At 46.1% G+C, this 17,927-nt stretch overlaps 1 protein-coding gene across 1 annotated transcript in view; it reads right to left on the bottom strand.

Annotated features, from left to right (window-relative positions):
- The window catches only part of kcnab1a (potassium voltage-gated channel subfamily A regulatory beta subunit 1a), a 136,079-nt gene extending 121,284 nt beyond the window's left edge, over nucleotides 1–14,795 (bottom strand). The window contains exon 1 of the mRNA XM_026191253.1: nucleotides 14,015–14,795. Within this exon, the coding sequence (XP_026047038.1) occupies nucleotides 14,015–14,301 (287 nt within the window). The 5' untranslated portion in view covers nucleotides 14,302–14,795. The remainder of the gene's footprint in view (nucleotides 1–14,014) is intronic.
- Nucleotides 14,796–17,927: the final 3,132 nt, after the last annotated feature.

The following is a 17,927-nucleotide window of genomic DNA, read 5'->3' as shown; positions in this document are numbered from 1 at the left end:
GGCTGAACGTTCACGACGTGGAAGACTCCTGCGTCTTCACCAGTGTCAATCTTGGCTAATCTGTAGTTGACCTCCCCAAGCTTCTGAGTAACCTGGAGGGGCCCTGTAAACAAGGGTGCCAGCTTGGCCGTGAAGCAAGATTGAGCGTCCGATCGATGATGAGCTTTGACTTTCACCAAGTCTCCGACTGCGTAGGTCATCGGCCGGCATCTCAGGTCGTAGTAGCGTTTCTGCCTAGCATGGCTGCGAGCCAGTGTCTCCCTGGCCCGATCGTGGGCCTCCTGAAGCGACGCTTTAAGGGTCTCCGGATAGGGCATGGATGACTCCTCGCTCTCCCCGGACGGCTTAGTAAGCAAGTCAAGGGGTGTCTCCAGCTCCCTACCATACAACATCATAGCAGGGCTGAGTCCTGTACTCTCATGGGGGGCCGAGCGCAGCGCGAAACAGATTTGGGACATGAACTTATCCCACGACGCGTGCTTATCGCCCACGTATGCGCGGATGGCCGTTTTGAGAGTTCTGTTCACTCTTTCGGTCGCATTAGTTTGCGGATGATACGCCGTCGTGAGGCGGTGGGTGGACCCAAGAGTGGAGAGAACAGAATCAAACAGCTCACTGACAAAAGGTGAGCCCCTGTCCGAAATAAGGTACCTAGGGGCCCCATGCCTAGCAAATACCTCGTTAATGAACTTACTGGCTGCCACTCGAGCCGTCGCATCCCGAACCGCACACACTTCGATCCACTTGGAGAAATAGTCTACGAAGACCAGTATGTACGAGTTCCCCGAAGCGGTGCGAGGTAGTGGTCCGACAAAATCGACCCCTGCGTATTCCCAGGGTCGCTGGGGCGAAATGGGGACCATGAAGCCCGCTGGCTTTCTTTGACTGGGTTTTGTGAGTTGACATACTGGGCACGACAAGACGTAGCGTTTAACTTCCGATGCCATCTTGGGCCAGTAAAACCTAGACTGCATTCTCGCTAGTGTCTTAGCAATCCCCAGGTGACCTGCTGTAGGGTGGTCATGATAATAACCGCACAGGGTACCCCGGAGAGCCGTAGGAGCATACAGCTTCAGCTCCTCCTAGGGACGAAGATTGCGCTTATGTTTCGGGCCTCGGTAATAGAGTAGGCCGTCATTGACCACCAAGGACGGTGAAGGACTGGCGTCCGAACCCAGATTGGGGGAACACTCCAGGTCTCGGAGCTTTGGACCTGCACCTGGGTCATCTAGCTGCAGCTGCCTTAGTTGTGTTCGGTCCTCTAACAAAAGGGGAGGCTGGGCGCGAAGATCCATGCCCCACATGACAGCATGCTCCGGCAAGATTTCAATAGGAGGACCCTCTGGTGCAGGTAGTGGGTTGCGAGACAGAGCGTCTGGCACCCTGTTGTGCACCCCCGCCTTATGTACGATGGTAAAGTCAAAGTCCTGCAAGCGCAGGGACCACCGCGCCAACCGGCCAGTGGGGTTTGGGCGTGACATCAGCCACTTAAGGCTGTTGTGGTCAGTCAAGACCGTCACATGAAGCCCTTCCACATAGGGACGAAAGTGTTCTAAAGCCCAAATCACGGCCAGACACTCCTTTTCTGGCGTAGAGTATGGTTTCTCTGCCTTGTGAAGAGCTCGACTCGCGTAAGCGACCGCTACTTCCCTACCCTCTGCATCCTTCTGCATTAAGGCCGCCCCCAAGCCAAGGTCACATGCATCCGTATGGATGAAGAAAGGCCGGGAAAAGTCAGGGAGTGACAGGACAGGCGCTGTCGCAATGCTCTGTTTCAGGAAGTCCATGGACTCCTGACACCTGTCATCCCACTGAAAGGTAACATCCTTCCTTGTCAGGGCGTGCAGAGGTTCTGCATGGCGAGCATATTCCTTTACGAATCTGCGGTAGTATCCCGTCAGACCGAGAAACTGCCACACCTGTTTCATTGAGGACGGAGTTCTGAACTGCATCACAGCCTTGATTTTGTCATCGTCCGGTTTAATGGCATCCAGGGTAACCCGGTAGCCCAGGAAGGTGAGCTCCTTCAGGCAGAACTGGCATTTCTTAAGCTTCAACGAGAGACCCACAGACCTAAGTCTCTCAAGGACCTCCCGCAGGTCCAACAAATGCTGTTCGAAGGTAGGGGACACAACCACGATGTCGTCCAGATATACAGCACATGTCTTGTAAACAAGGCCGCTGAGGACGTTGTGCATCAGCCTCTGAAAGGTGGCTGGTGCGTTGCAGAGGCCGAAAGGGAGCACGCGAAACTGAAACAGCCCACAATGGGAAACAAAGGCTGTTTTAGGACGTGAGTCCCCTGAAACCGGCACCTGCCAGTAACCCCTCGCTAGGTCCAATGTTGAAATGAATCGACCTCTCGCTAGGAAGTCGAGAGACTCATCGACCCGCGGTAAGGGGTATGAGTCCTTCCAAGTCACCTGGTTCAGCCCCCTAAAGTCCACACAGAACCGTGGGTCAGCGCCCAACCTGTTAACAATCACGACAGGTGCGGCCCAGGGACTCATGGACGGTTCAATTATGCCATCCTCCAGCATTTTCTGGACCTGCTCTTCAATGAGTTGTTTCTTTGCAGGGGAGGTGCGGTATGGGGGGAGGTTAATAGGCCTTGCATCTCCCGTGTCGATCACATGTTCAGTTAAAGACGTGCGGCCCAAATGACCACCAAACATGCAGCTAAATTGTTCAAGGAGGACAACTAATAGTTCTCTCTGACTATCTGTTAGGTTTGCCTCCAGAGCTTTGGTCTCCAGCGAGGGCTCTACCATGTCAAGCGTCATAATGACATTATCATCGCTCAACAGATCAACTGAGCAACCCTCCTCTTCATCCGCGCCTGTGCATGGACTGTCGTCCATAACTACGGTTCTTGAGGGGATGTGGATTGTCAAAGAGGCCCTGCTCATAAAGTCCATCCCTAAGACAAAGGGGGATGACAAGTTGCGGATGACAGCAAACCGGTGATAAAACCTTTTGTTCAAGAACCCTATGGGCAGCCATGTAACACCCTCCGGGAGACAGCGAGCACCGTCTACTAGGCTCACCGGTGGACCCATCCACTGGTGGGTCCTGTTGGGAGACAAGTTGTTCTCCAAAATGAGTTCAGCCCGCACAGCAGACAGGGATGCCCCCGTATCTAGCGTAGCGTTCACTGCCACCGAGTTGAAGTTAATTTTGGTTTTCAATGGAGTGTTCCAGTGCGCTCCCGACTCTACATCTTCCATGTGCCCCACAATGCCTTGCACAATCTGGTGGGCATCATGCGGGCGAGGCATACTTTGCGAATGGGGGGAGGGCTTCCTCATTGAAATGTCCTCCCCCCCCCCCCCCCCCCCCGGGGGTTTCCCGACTGCTGACTGGCCGCACGAGCCGCCGGCAGTGAATCCAGCCCCTCAGCATCGGCCAGTTCCAGGCCCGGTGGTGGGCCTGGGAGAGGTCGGTGGTAGGTTGCCCTGGGTCTGGCAGCACCTCGTTCTTTTGGGGCAACCCAGGTGCAACTTGGGCACGTGCGTGTGGTAAACCCCGGGCGGGAGCATTTAAAACAATGTGGTTCTCTCGCGCTTGCAACACTAGGGGATGAAGTAGGGGTTGAGCGGCCGACTGGACCTAAGGCTGTGTGGAGCTCGTGCGCGCGAAGTAGTAGGTCCATAACCGACGGGACCGGCGTACCATACAACGCAACCCGATATTTCTCCAATGAATGTTTACATATAAGCTCGATCTGTTCATGCTCCGGCGGCGGGCACCTTAGCTTATTAAACTCACCGAGCATGTGAGCTACAAACGTTGGGAGGGGTTCCTCTAGTGATTGGACGCGATCGAGGATGCCCCGCCAAACGTGCTCTTGGTTATCAGCTGACACAAACACTGATTCAAAAAGTTGGTAAAAATGTGCCCATGTAGTAATGTGAGAGCTGAGGGCCCTAAACCATTTACTGGGCTCTCCCTTGAGGAAGTGAGGGAGCTCACTCAGAACCTGCGAGTCGGTTAGGCGCAGCGACGATCTGTAGCTATCCACTGATTGGAGCCACTCCTCCGGTGACACTCCACCGTCACCAGCGAACACTGGGGGCTCCAGCTTGGCCTGGTGCAGCGCTGCGGCGATCATCCTCGATGTATTGCAGAGTTCCGCCGACTGACGCTGGAGAAGCGGAGGGGGCTCTGTGTTAATCCCTTTCTGTGTGAATGGCGTGGAAAAAGCCACCGGGTTGGGGGTTCTCTGAGGAGATGTTTGCTCCCCCGGTTCCCCTCTCACGCCACCATCCAAGTGCTTCAGAAGGCTCTTTTGTAGCTCCAGCGAATCGTGCAAGCAGACTCGCAGTTTCTCCACCTCTTCTTGCAAGCTTTCCACCTTAAGATTGAGGTCATGAGGGGTAGAGCGAGGGATGATGTACTTAGTCAGGCAGGGAGCTTCAGCATCTGAGTCGCAGCCGTCTCCCTCGCTGCCTGTGTCTGGGTGGGACGCCATTTCAAAAGTATGGCCGAAACCACTCTCTGTCTCACAAAAGTTATGGCAAAGTGAAAGAGCGTTCCCACAGAGTACCTAAGCGTTAATATCCATCAGACAGAGAGCGTCCGTGCACACTCTGATGCTTCACACAAAACAAAACGTCCCTCTGAATGAACACTTGAGTCAAAGTCACTGTAGCGTTAGCCTTAGCTTTAGCACCGCCGATGTCGTAACGGTCCAATAGCACTGAGTTAGCGGTCCGACGGGCCGTACAGTTACTCACGGAGTACTCCCCCTCGCAGGCGAGCGTGTCAAGCGATGGGTCGGCGCTCTTCCATGCCTGCAAATACCGTTGAAATCCCGGGGGGTCGGCTCCTTCACGGGGTCCTATCGGCCCGGCCAATACAGCCAGACGAAGAGAAAAAAAAACACGCCACCTCAGCCGAAGTGTCGATCGTTGAAAAACACGGGAAAAACATCCGAGCCCACCGTCTGTCGGTCCGGATGACGATGAAGATCCAGAGAACAATGTTCGGGCGCCACTTTGTAACAGCAGTCTGGCGAGGAAAGAGCGGCTAGCCGGTCCAGCGGGCATGTGGTGTGGAGGTTAGCCGGATAACACGGAGCCAGTCAGTTAAATTAAACAACAGACCTTTATTCCTTGTCAGCAACATAAGACCATACAAGCCAGGTCTCCACGGCTCTACACTGTCCGTACATACATGGGCGGGGATCGGTAGTCGCCGGTGCCAGGCCGTTACAACGGTGAGGTCTATCCTGAGAACAGAACACGAGCAGCATGTAATGGCTGCCACGCTATACTCACACACCCCCCTAGGAGACTCCCCCCCTAGTGGTGCTATAACCCAAAAGGTTTGTTACACTGTCCAGGGTGTACCCCGCCTCTCACCCTATGACAGCTGAGATAGGCTCCAGCGCCCCCCGCGACCCTGAAAAGGATAAGCGGAAGAAAATGGATGGATGGACGGATGGAGGTTTTTGGAGAATGTGTAGCACCACCTTGTGAGAGCACAGAAAGTGATGTCACTGGGTTGGTTGGTTGTTGCTATTAGACTTACATTAGTTGGTAGATGTACGTAAGATGCAATCAGCACCATCTGTGTGCAATATTGAAGTGTAATTTAAGTTATCTCAGGGTTCAGTCTCTCTTTTCCCAAACATACGCAACCAGATTACAGGATAACAGCTGAAGCATGATCAGGAATACTGACGTCCATCCAGCACGTCCATAGAGAAAATAGATTGGTGTGTGACCAAAAACAACAGGAGCCTCCGAGGAAGACATGCCACGATTATAAAACCTTATTTCATGCTTTGGTTCAGAAATTCCAAGCCCAAGTGTAAATGAAGGAAATCTATGGAGATTTTTCTCTCCAGATGCATCCTGATTGATTCCCGACATTCTTTGGTAAGAAACTTAAGAAACTTAGTTAGTTAAAACTCATTGGTGCTGAAATCGCTTTCTGTATCCAGCTACACAGACAGTTTGTTAGAGCAGGGATTACAGTTGTAAATTAGTCCTATTACATGTATAACCCTTTTCCACAAGTACCTACTCGGCTCAACTCAACTCGGTTTTTAGGGTTTTCCATTAGGTGGTCGTACCTGGTACCGGGTACTTCTTTAGTACCTGCTCAGCCAGGTTCCCAAGCGAGCCAAGTCATTTCAAAAACATGATGCCAGCAGTCCGCATCTCACCAATTAGTTTGTAAGTGACTGTCACAGGGTGGAAAGGGACAAGTTATCTAAGTTTTTCTACTATGCATGTTTTGCTGCGTTTTACCTTTTTAATATTTTAATATTGTACACTGGTTTATTTTTATGAGTTTTACTGCATGTTTTAATGGTATTTATTTGGTGACTTGTCCTGGAAAGACTCCGCCCCTACCTGATAATAAACTGATCACACCTGCGAGAGATCCCAGAGAGGCCAATAAGAGGGCCTGACAGACCAAAGGAAGGGGTTCGACCGAGAGGCTAGAGAGACGGCCAGGAGTAAGTGGTGCCAGGCGGCAGCGCCTGCAAGCCGAAGGGGCTGGTGGAGCTGGGCGTTAGGAGACATGACCAGCGACTGGGGACGAGACACCACCAGCGACTAGGGACGCGCAGCGGGCAGTCGGACGGCAATAACGACAAGAGCCAGCTTGTGCACTGCGGGAGAGCAGAAGCAGTGAGACAGCTGGTGCCGATTTCCAGTTTTAAAGAAGCGGCGGGCGGAGTTCAGAGCTCTGCCCACCCGGGGTAAGTCTCTGACTTATCCCTTTTTATAAAGTAAAACTGTCGAAAGGAATAGTGACTGCCGCTCCCTCCCTTCCTTCAGTGCATCAAGACGCGAATGCGGAAAGGAAGGAGAGGACTCCGCTGGGTTTCCCTTTTACTTCGCTGGATTTCTTAACTCCCTGGGACTTTTAGGTCGTGGCGCAGGCCACTGGACTTTTAATGTTGTGTTTTATTGATTTTTATTGTGTTACCCCTTGGCCAAGGTTGTTTTAATTCATTTTACATTTTAACTATTTAAATATAACAAATTATATTTTAATTATACAGTTTTTTAATCGTGTACTTTCCCTTGGCGGCTTCACTGCTCTGTCCGTTTGGAGGAAGGTTTCCTTCCTTTTAAAAACACAAAACATCTTGGAAATAAAATCAGCCTTTCCGCTCCGTTACATGACGTCAATCAAGAGTCATGAAGGCGAAATCAAAACTGCCATTTTTGAAACCCGGCAACAAGGGAAACACCCATTAACAAAAACAAAAAAACAAATCCGTGGTCCCTGAGACAAAAAGTGAGTTTGACACCAGGGGTGTCAAACTCACTGACACCCCTGACAGGCCATACATGGCAGGCCACATACAGACCACTTCTTAAGTGGTCCAGACCAGTGAATCTCCCCTTCCTGTCAGTGTAAAGAAGTCCTATATTTAACTGTTTTTCTACAAAGTAAAAGCTGCTATGAATAAGAAAGAAATCTGTCAGCACGACTCTTAAATGTGTAAAATTACAGAAAAAGTTCTGGTGACTCTTTGCCCAGACAGTCCTTATTTTGTTTTGTTTTTTAATTTTTAACTGTACTTGTAAAAAACAAACAAACAGAAATTTAAAGTATATCGTTAAAAGTCCAACATTTCTGCTTGTACTTGTTTGAGGTGAGCAGCAGATCAAACAAATTAAAAATCATAAATGGCTTCAAGCGCACACGCTCTGTGCTACATCCAGACATTTCTGTATCTCTGCCATTCAAAGACACTTTTTTAATAGTTAATTTTATGTAATATTGAATATTGATTTACTACTAATAGAGAGAAAACACATGAGGTTCAAGGCCTGGACAGTCAAGCAGAGTAGGTACAGGGCTCACGTCCACTTTGACGTGGCCTTCACTGGCCTTTATGGCCGGCACGGTCGAGCAGTGGTTAGTGGTGTTCTCCCCTGATTCAAACCTCAAGGTTGGCTGCAGCCTTCCTGTGGTCTCTCTGAAGTTTGCATGTTATCTCTGTGCCTGCATGGGCTTCCTCCACCAACCCAAATACAGTCTTGTTGGGTTAACTGGTTATTCTAAATGGACCATAGATGTGAAGTATATAATGTGCTGTATGGTTAAAATGTGATTTCTAGTTAAAAGCAGTAAGACTAGTACATTACATAGTACTGGAGTTCCTTTTTGATTTGACATACCAGTAGCAGAACCTGGGGGATCTGTTATCAAAGAGTAGCAGGACTGGTGGTGCTCTATAGTGTAATTCCAGCTAATAATCTGTTATTTTTATACATTTTAATACATGAAAAATGTCTCCAGGTCAAGGGAGGGATCATTACTGCCATTAGAAGCAACTATAATTGTAATGAACTGCAAACTTTTACTTTTATGTATCTTCTGCAAGCTCATACCACCTTAAGACACTTCTATTATAGCACAAGTTTACATGCCCGTGGTGTCTTTCCATTACATACCAATTACTCTAACACTGGCAATCAGGATGAGGAGTTCACAGGTTCACGGGGGAAAAAAGTGGTGCTGGCCAATCATGAAACATAAAAAAGTGCAGCGGAGACAAAACCATAAAATTGGAAAATTATGGGGATGTTCAACACATAACACAGACTGAAAGCTGCTGTGTGAGTGTGTGAGAGAGGGAAAGCACTGTGCAGGAGTTCAGTATTAAAAGTCCTGTATGAATGCGGGCGAGCTTTGAGCACTTCGGTCAGCAGGATTGGAGGAAGATTTATTTCTATCCATAAAGTTTATCTGGTGGATTATATCGAGTATTTCATTAGATAAAAGTTTAAAAGGCAGTCTTGGTCTTATTGTTTCAGCTACAACCTCAGTGGTCTTTATTGGTCTGAGAGCAAGTAAAGAGTTCATATAAAAACGTCTTTCATACTCCCAGTTTCTCCTGAAAATGCAAGAAAATGTCAACGCTTGGGAGGAAGAGCAGAGTAGACCTAATGGACACATTTCTCATTTGATATCAAGAAAAATAAGATGCTTTTTTAAGTGTGTGGAGCAACTCTGACCAATAAAAACACAACACACTTTTTACACTTTATATTGTAATCAACTTCAGACTGAGTCTACTATAATCTTATGAAAGAATTTAATGCCTAAATTATGACTAAAACAAAATGAAATTTTAGTCATAAGACTATCAGACTCTCAGAATTAACATTGATTTTGCTGACTGGTGAGTATCCGCTGACTTCATACCTGTTGATGTGAACTACCTTTGCAGTACAGAAAACCCAGAGTTAACCCAATAAGTTATCCGGATAAGCTGAAATCTTACTTCGTGGTACAGACCTCGAAATACATTCCTAACACGATAAATCTAGGAAAGTCATTTCCAGTGTTTTACAATGTGGAGAATTTAATTCACATTCTGAAAACAGCAAAGGCAGAGTAGAAATGGCTGATGCACACAGACTATGAATTATGCACAGAACAAAATCAGCAAAGGCTGCAGGGACAGAGAAAGAAGTGAGTGACAGGGGAGGAGAGAAGCAACTGCAGGGACAATGTAACTCTGTCACCTTCACACCACAGTCGATCAGCAGGCAGAGCTCATTTAATCAGATGGACTGACAAACATCCAGACTGTCTGAAAACACACACAAACACACACACACACACACTGGCAGTTCAGTTTCTATCACTTCAAGGGAATTTTCATCGTCTTACAATCATTTTCTAGAAACTTAGCCTTGACTTAACCTGGAAACAAGTCTCTATACAATCATTACAGGGTCTTTTTGTCTCCATCCCCTTTTTAGGTCCCCATGATGTGACTGTGAAAACATGAGCAATACAAGTACACACACACGCGTACTCACAAACACACATTAGTACACCCAAGAGCACATGGCATATGCTTCATAATGTGACCTTCTGCCCCCTGGAGGTTTGAATTCCCCTTCACTGTTGTGCCCTTACCCAGCATTCCCCTGCTGTATCCAATAATATCATGGCCTTTAGATTAATCTTTTTCCCCACTTGGCTGATTGAATTGATGTCTGTTTTAATTCAGCGTGAGTAATCAAACATCGTGTGCATTTGAGTGCGTAATAACTTGGAATCTAGGTTAAAAGGGGATGTACTTGATTCACACTTTTTGTTCGTCGCTCTGGAGGCTGATTGAACACAAAACTTAGCTTTCAGCTTGATATTTATTCATTGTAGTGGAGCGTTCATGACTAACGCGCACTGAGTTGATGTCAAAATCCATTTCCGAGGCTACATTCTGGTACCGAGCGATCACCGTCTCTCTAAAATGCTACTTACAGTGTCACAGTGCATCAGTATCTCCCCGACTAGTGTTAACATTAGCCCAGAGAAAATGTTAAATGCATATGTTCTGAAATGAACATTATGTTGTCACCATAACCTACATAGTCAGGGCCATATTAACGACATAATGAACATGCACACACACTGAGGTAATTTGCTGTCTAACAAACACTCACTGATGCTCTTGCACAACTGAAAGGACTCACCCACGCCCCACAAACAGGCACGCACACTCATGAATAATAAACTAAAGGGCATGTGAGGGCACTCTGTTGAGCTCATATCTACATGGAATTTGCCTCTTCTTCCTCTTTCCATCTGTGCACTTTGGATCATTTGAAAGAATGCCTGTGTGTCTGTGTGCATGTGTGTTCCTGTTTTAAACCCACCATACACTTTGCAAATATCAGGTTGAACCTTTTTGCTTGCAGAACTGAATTAATTCTTCGTTGCACTGATTCAATAAAGTGCTGGAAATAGTCCTCTGAGATTTTGGTCCATGCCGGCATGACAGCATCACACAGTCGCTGCAGATTTCTTGGCTATACATCCATGATGTGAATTTGTTGTTCCACCACATCCCAAAGGTGCTCTAATGAATTGAGATTTGCCTGTGGAGGATATTTTGGTACAGTGAAAGAAATCAGTTTTGAGCCCACAACACAAGCTTGTGTGAAACTGTAGCCTCAGTTTCCTGTTCGTTGCTTTCAGGGGTGGAAGAAGGTGTGGTCTTCTGCTGCTGGAGCCCATCTGCTTCACAATTGAGGGATGCTCTTCTGCATACCTTGGTTGTAACGTTAGCTCCTCTGACCTAAGACATTAACCAGGCACTTGTTCACGTGGATCCATATCATCTGTTCTCATGATATGGATCCAGTCCATCCATCCATAGAATCACTCATTAGCATCATCACAATAATGCTGATCCACGATCAACATTGCAGTTGACTGTCACATTGTTGTGATGTCATAGCTTTCCAAAGTAGGGGCGGGGAAGACAAAAAAAGAGGAAGCTGCTGTACCGAATGAGAGCCCTCACAGGCACAAGGACGCCCTCTTGCTATGACACAGATCTTTCAGATCTGTTAACCCTAAAGATGATTATTCAAGAAAATCCCTGTAGATCAGCCTGCCAACAACCACACCAACCTCAAAATCATCTTTCTTCCCATTCTGAGGCTCAACTTGAACTTCAGCAGGTCATTTTGACTACGTCTGCATGCCTAAATGCTTTAAGTTGCATATGCTGCCATGTGATTAAACTGATGTGCATAATAAAGTGGTAAGTGTACAGTTCGGTTGCGCCAGGTTTGGATCGTCCATACATAAAAGCCACTATACTTTACTTTTACTTCTTAAAATATAATATTTAGACACAGCACCAAAAAAGCTGGCCTTGAAATTGCTTTTAAGTGTTTAAACTTGTGGTCAGGATTTTTCCTCTTATAAAATATTAAAGCATCATAAGAACAGATTCATTGTTTTAAGGGATCACGAGCCAAAAAGGTTAGAAAAGGCTCTTTATGTTTTGTCAAGTCACAACTCTCCTCGGCTCACCCCCACAGAGCTGGCAGGACTTTAAAGGGAAAACACATTTAAAGGTCACAGAGGGCACTTGACTGAATTGCATCTCTTCCTTTGGGGTGTTCATGTGCTAATAAAAGCATTTTTATTAATATCTTGTATGTAACCTGTTTTTGGGAGGTTGAAGTCATGACTGGTTTGGTTTGTTTTATTTTTTCTCCACACAAAAAGACCCCCCACAAAAAAAATTGCCTTTGTTAGAAAACACAGTTGTAGATAGTGGACAGAGAGCAGACGTAGCAAAGGGCCTCAGGTCAGACTCAAACCCAGGACCACCTCCTTTGATCACCTGCTCACCCCATGAGCTAAACTGACGCCCGGTTTTATCTCTTTTATGGTTAAAACTAAGTTCAAAGGTTTCATTGTTTTGCATGCTAATGCGGGGAAATGCTTTCTACTTAACAAAATTTCAAATTTCTTTCTTATTTGTGTGTGTCTGAGTGAACAGACTGCTCAACTTGACCACCGACAAGCACGCTGACCTGGAAAAGGTCGTGGGCAGCCAGCTGTTCTATTAGGTTACCATGGCAATAGCCACAAACTTTTAAACACACACACACAGTCCCTCGAACGCACATATGCCAATATGTCCCCAGGCAAATGCTAATAGCGAATGGCCATATGAGCTCCTTTAGCCAGGTTGATCCAACAGAGATACAGACTCCCATCACACTCCTCTCTACACCCCCTTTTCTCCATTGGTGGGCACAGAGGGGTGATGGAAACGGTCTGAGCTGCCAGATCTTCTAAACCAACACAACAACGGAATAAGTTTAGTCCGTGTTATTATTACACTGACTGTAATACAGTGAAATATGTTGGCAGGATTTTGCGAAGAACCACTGATGAGGAAGCCCCAGGGAACGAATGACAGAAATATAGTTCATGGAAATGCTAAGCCAGCAGTGTCTCCAAATATAAAACACACATGGACACTAATTTTTTAAAACCACACTATGCAGTCTTATTGATTTACTTTGTTGAATAAGAATATTTTATTTCCTCTGATTCCCAAGTTGTTTTTTTATTCTGTTTTGTCAGTGTGGACTCTCAGTTCACACTGGATGTTTTTTTAAGTTTCTAATTAAAAAAGAAACATTTTTAAACATTTAAACAAGTTCAGGTACAAATTAAGATTAATGAGCTCTAACAAGCTGAGGTAAACAACAGAGAAGGCTTTACTCAAGCTCATCCCCCTCTCGTCCTCTCCGGAGACGACCAGGCGATTCAGGCAAAGAAGCTACGTGTTACTTTTTTTGCCTGGGGACTGAGCAGCGATCCACAATGTCCCGATCACACTCGCTCAAACCACTCGCCAACACGGCGCTTAGTCACAGATGACGAACTTGGAGAAAAACAACAAGCACATGACAGCAGTTTCTACCAGCGCACAAGGAGCATGAACCGGATTACCTTCAAAATGAAAGATCATTTAACAGGAGCTGTTTGAATGATGACGCTCATTTTCTACCTGCTGTGTGCACACTCTGATACATTGAAAAATATGCACTCGTATCAAATCCAAGGGGTGCTGACAACTCTTAAAGCACTGTAAAGCATTTGTGAACATGAATTTTGTACATATTTAAAGAAAAACACTCAAAGATCTCGGATTCACATAGTTAAAAAGGGAATAAAAGAACCTAAGCACGTGTGCATTACAAACATATGCACTTGGGGTGATGCTTGTTGACATGTGACTTATTTATTTTTTTCTGCCACAGTTAGTCCTGTATGTGCCGGCTAGCTCAATACAGCATGCAGCTGAAACTATAGCTTATTATACTTAGCATTACTTACTTGAGGAATGCATCCATCAGAAACAGAGAGGACTCGGATTAAAATTATTTATAAAGCACTCAGAGCTAATGATCAATTAGCTTGGGAGTTTTAAAAGAGATCAATAGTTCCCATTATGCAATGGGCATTGCAAAGCAAGCATGACCTTAGAATCATGTAAACACAGAGCATGTGGGGGGAAAGCTTGAAAAACTGTTTGATTTTTATCCACGCTTCTCTTCAGATGTCACAGATGTAGAATCAAACAAAACACTAATTATAAAAAACTCTCTTCAACCCCCTCAGCCATTACTAACTCTTTAAAGAGAAATGATAAGTCTGTCAACATGACCGAACATGACTTCCTCTCACAGAGACACACAGGTAAGGTTACCTGTAGGCCATGCCTGTCTGACTCTTCACCGTGTCGTGCAGCGACAGCGAGTGGAAGTTGAGGAACTCCTCCAGCTGCTTGAGCTCCACCACACCGTTGGGTTTGTTTGCTGTCCACAGCATCAGAGGAGGGTAGGGTCGCGTTCCCGTCCCCATAGAAGTCTTTCCGACAAGCCTCCCCTGTCCTAGGCCGTGAGCCTGGACCCCACCCTGGCCTCCACCCTGAATCCTGGATCCCTTCTGTTTCGGGTTGGGGATCTCCGGGCACGTTGCCTTGTACAAGTACATCTTCCAGCTTTCTTCTTCACTTTATCCTCCCCTTCAATCGCTCCTTTCTGCTGTTCGCATGTCCCACAATCATGTGCGCTCAGATTAATCCAGGTAGGCCCCTCACCCACGCACAGCTACACGGAGCAGAGGAGCGTGTGCGTGAGAGCATCTGATTAAATCTTAGTGTGAAGTATTCCTCCAAAATAAAGCTGCACAAGTCCTCCTCTTATTAAAAACAAAAACAAAAGAACATCCAGCCCTGAAAGGAGCCTTTTTTTCAAACTGAAATCTGGAGTCCAGTCTGTCAGCAGGCTGCTCGTCCACACTGGGAAAACAGGTTACTTCCTTACATGTACTTCTCCATGCACCAGGCCATATATGTTGTCTGCACATATACACACATGAAGACAGATTAACAGAGGGCCAAACACACAGTCCCTCTCCTCTCACACACACACACGTAACACACACACACCCACACACTGATGCTGTCACTTTGCCCCCTGCTCAGCCAGTCTACATTATAAGCTCAGTTTGGTTTTGCTCCCTATTAAATAGCATGGGAATCTGGGACATTTTTTTCTCCCTCCCTCCCTCTCACTCTCTCACTCTGTTTCTCTCTCACTCTCTCCTTCCTTTTACCCCTTTTTCCTCTCCACCCCCCCCCCCCTTATCCTCTCTCCCACCCTGCCTTTCCTCATCATCCCTCTTTTGTCTCCCAGTATTCCCTCCGTCACAAGCCCTTTCACTTACTCCTGATTTTCTCTCTCGTCTCTCTTCCAGCATTCACGTCTCCTGCCATTTGCTTTTTGTCAGCCCGTCTCTCACACTCGTTGCACTTTTAAAGCAGTCACTTTTTTTCACTTTCAACAACCTTTAAATTCATTCTTTTTCATCTTTTTTGCCTCTGCCCTCTCTTTCTGCTCCTTCTTATTCTAAACAATGTGTACTCTGCAGTTCTGCCCATAACAAACACGTAATATAAACACGCAGACACGCATACTCGAGCAGACGCTTGCACACGGCCGACGGCGTGTTATTCAGTCGTGCACAGTGTAAGGGCGGCGTTTTCATAATTAGGTAAACCAAAAAAATAAAGTGGAAAAGCCTCTGTTTTCTCGTCTTTCCTTCTTCTTGACTGCACAAACACACACACACACAGTATATAATCTCCCCTCTCTAGCCTTCTCATGGGAGCGTTCAATGACATCATGTCTGGTCCTCCAGTGAATTGTGGGAATCATGAGGAATGCCACTCTTCCATATCAGGAAATTTGAGTTAAGATACACACTGTCACTCTTTCCACAAGTAGACACATACACAGATGATGGAATTTCAGTCTTCCATCATCTGTGTGTGTGTCAGTATAGAGCAAATACTGCCTGACTGCTCCTCATTGTATCCTGCAGACATCCAGTGGCAACAGCCAAAAGCTGTATGCAGGAACTGTAGAAGCTACGTGATAAAAGAATTTGTTTGAACGTGGGATATTTCGTTTTGGGGTTTTTTGTTTGTTTGTTTTTGGGTTTTGGGGGTAAAAACCTCAAGGCTGACTCTTCTGTACCTGCAGGACGTGAAATTATGGCTATTAATGCAAAAGTGACACATGGAGGTTGGTAAAGAGGCAGCTGTGCTTGTTGTCCAGCAGGGTGGGTGGAAAACCTGATCATGCCTGGCAGCTGGAAGTCATCTGAGCTTATGCAACGCCTGAGTGTGTTTACAGTGTATTTATGGACCTGGAATATTCACGTCCATACTATGCATCGCACACACCTTCGACGCACATACATTCGAACAACAGATGCTCTCTGTCGTATCAAAAGCTCCAATTAATTTCACTCTTTTTCTCTCTGTCTCACTTGGATTTTTTTTCTGTTCTGTTTTATATTTTAACGTTTTTATTTTGGCCTCTGGTGTTCACGACAGTCACATTCTCCTTTGAGGAGCTCAACATTTAGGCAGGTGAGTCACTGATGAAGAAAAGAAAAAAAAACAGAGGGTGAATGATGGAAGAAAAGCAAAAGAGGACGGAGAAGCTGGGAGAGGACAGTTTGGGGGCATGTATGAGCAGCAAAATTAGGCATAAACAACTTTTTTGTCTGAGTCCTTGTTGTGACACAGTTCGAGTTCCTCCCCCCTCATTTATTCTCTTTTAACTCTTTAGTTCATACGTTTCGACTCTCATTTTAAAACCAGCTCATTGTTCCCTGAGATTAATTAGTCGTCTCTTTCATTTTGTCCCCACCACCCCCACATATCCTCCCTCCAGTGAGCGAATCCCCATATAAAGATTGCATATTACCGAGCGCCCACGGTATGTTAGGAACAAGTTTAGCAGCTTGCGGACGACGTTTAAAAAGACACACCGGCCATGTGTGTGGATGCTGTAACCTCGTATTATCTGCAGTGTAATAAAACAACATTTCTGTGTTGTTTACGTGCAGGAGAAGAAGAAAAAAGCCCCGTCTTTGCCATCTGACTCAATGGCAGCAATAATTATGTCAGCGATCAGTCTGCAGCCCTCAGGGACTGTCCTGCTCCTGTTTAACACCAGTGTGCTGGCCTAAATTCCCCCACTAAATCCCATTGTTATTATCAATGAATATCTAGATTAATGCTGAGAAGAGTGAGGCAGACAAAATGAACAACACACCGATACATGGCAAAGACGGCCGTTGTGTTTTCAAGTGCTCTTTTAATCATTGAAGAGGTGTGATCTAACAAGAAGAGAACATATTATGTGACTGATTCATATTTTTAATACTTATCTCAGTATTACAGTGTTTCCATATTATGGGATGGATACTTTAGCACACATGTGTGCAAAAGAATCCCAGCTGTGTGAATCAAACTGCCGATCTTGACACCATCCCCGTGTTTCATCCATCAAGCTCTACAGGAACATGTGTTTTTGTTGTGCAACAATAGTATCGTGTTGCCGCACCTTTGTCGCACCTGGTGCCGAAGGTATCAGGAAATATAATCTCAATACACGGTCAGACGAGGGCGACGATACTGTTGGCTGTAATTATTCGGGTCAGTCGAGTTTTATTCCTAGAACTGTTGCTCCCTGGCTTACTGTACGCTCTGAAAAAGCAACAGGGTTTAATGAGATATTGATTCAGCCCAGTGTAAATGGAAACACAGCTACAGTACAAACTAATCGTAGCTTGTGAATAATTCTGCTGATCATCTCCAGCCCACAGGAGTTATGTGCTGCTTTTTATATGGTCCATTTCCATGAAAAGCATTTATCGACAGGGACGTGTTTATGTAGTTTTAAGTCAAAGAAGGAAAGACTTTGTTAACAGATTGGGTGCTAATAAATTATTTGACTCATCAATCTAGGTCACTCTGTGCAGACCACAAAGAAATACAGTATCTACAGAGGTCAGACTGCTTTAAGCTGACAGGAAGACAACAGAAAGTCAAATAAGCGCTTATTTCAACCAAGGTATGCAGAAGAGCATCTCTGCAAATTTTGAAGCAGATGGGCTACAACAGCAGACCACACCGGGTGGTCTAAGGACAGGAAACAATTCACGCAGGCTAACCAAAGATGGACTCTTAATTTCTGCTGCAACATTCACATAAACAACATGAAAGCACAGATCCATCCTGCCTTGTATCAGCAGTTCAGGCT

Source organism: Astatotilapia calliptera, chromosome 14, assembly GCF_900246225.1.
Source record: "Astatotilapia calliptera chromosome 14, fAstCal1.2, whole genome shotgun sequence".
Lineage (NCBI taxonomy): Eukaryota > Metazoa > Chordata > Actinopteri > Cichliformes > Cichlidae > Astatotilapia > Astatotilapia calliptera.
Note: the sequence above shows the minus strand (reverse complement) of the source record. Positions and strands in the feature narration are given on the sequence as shown.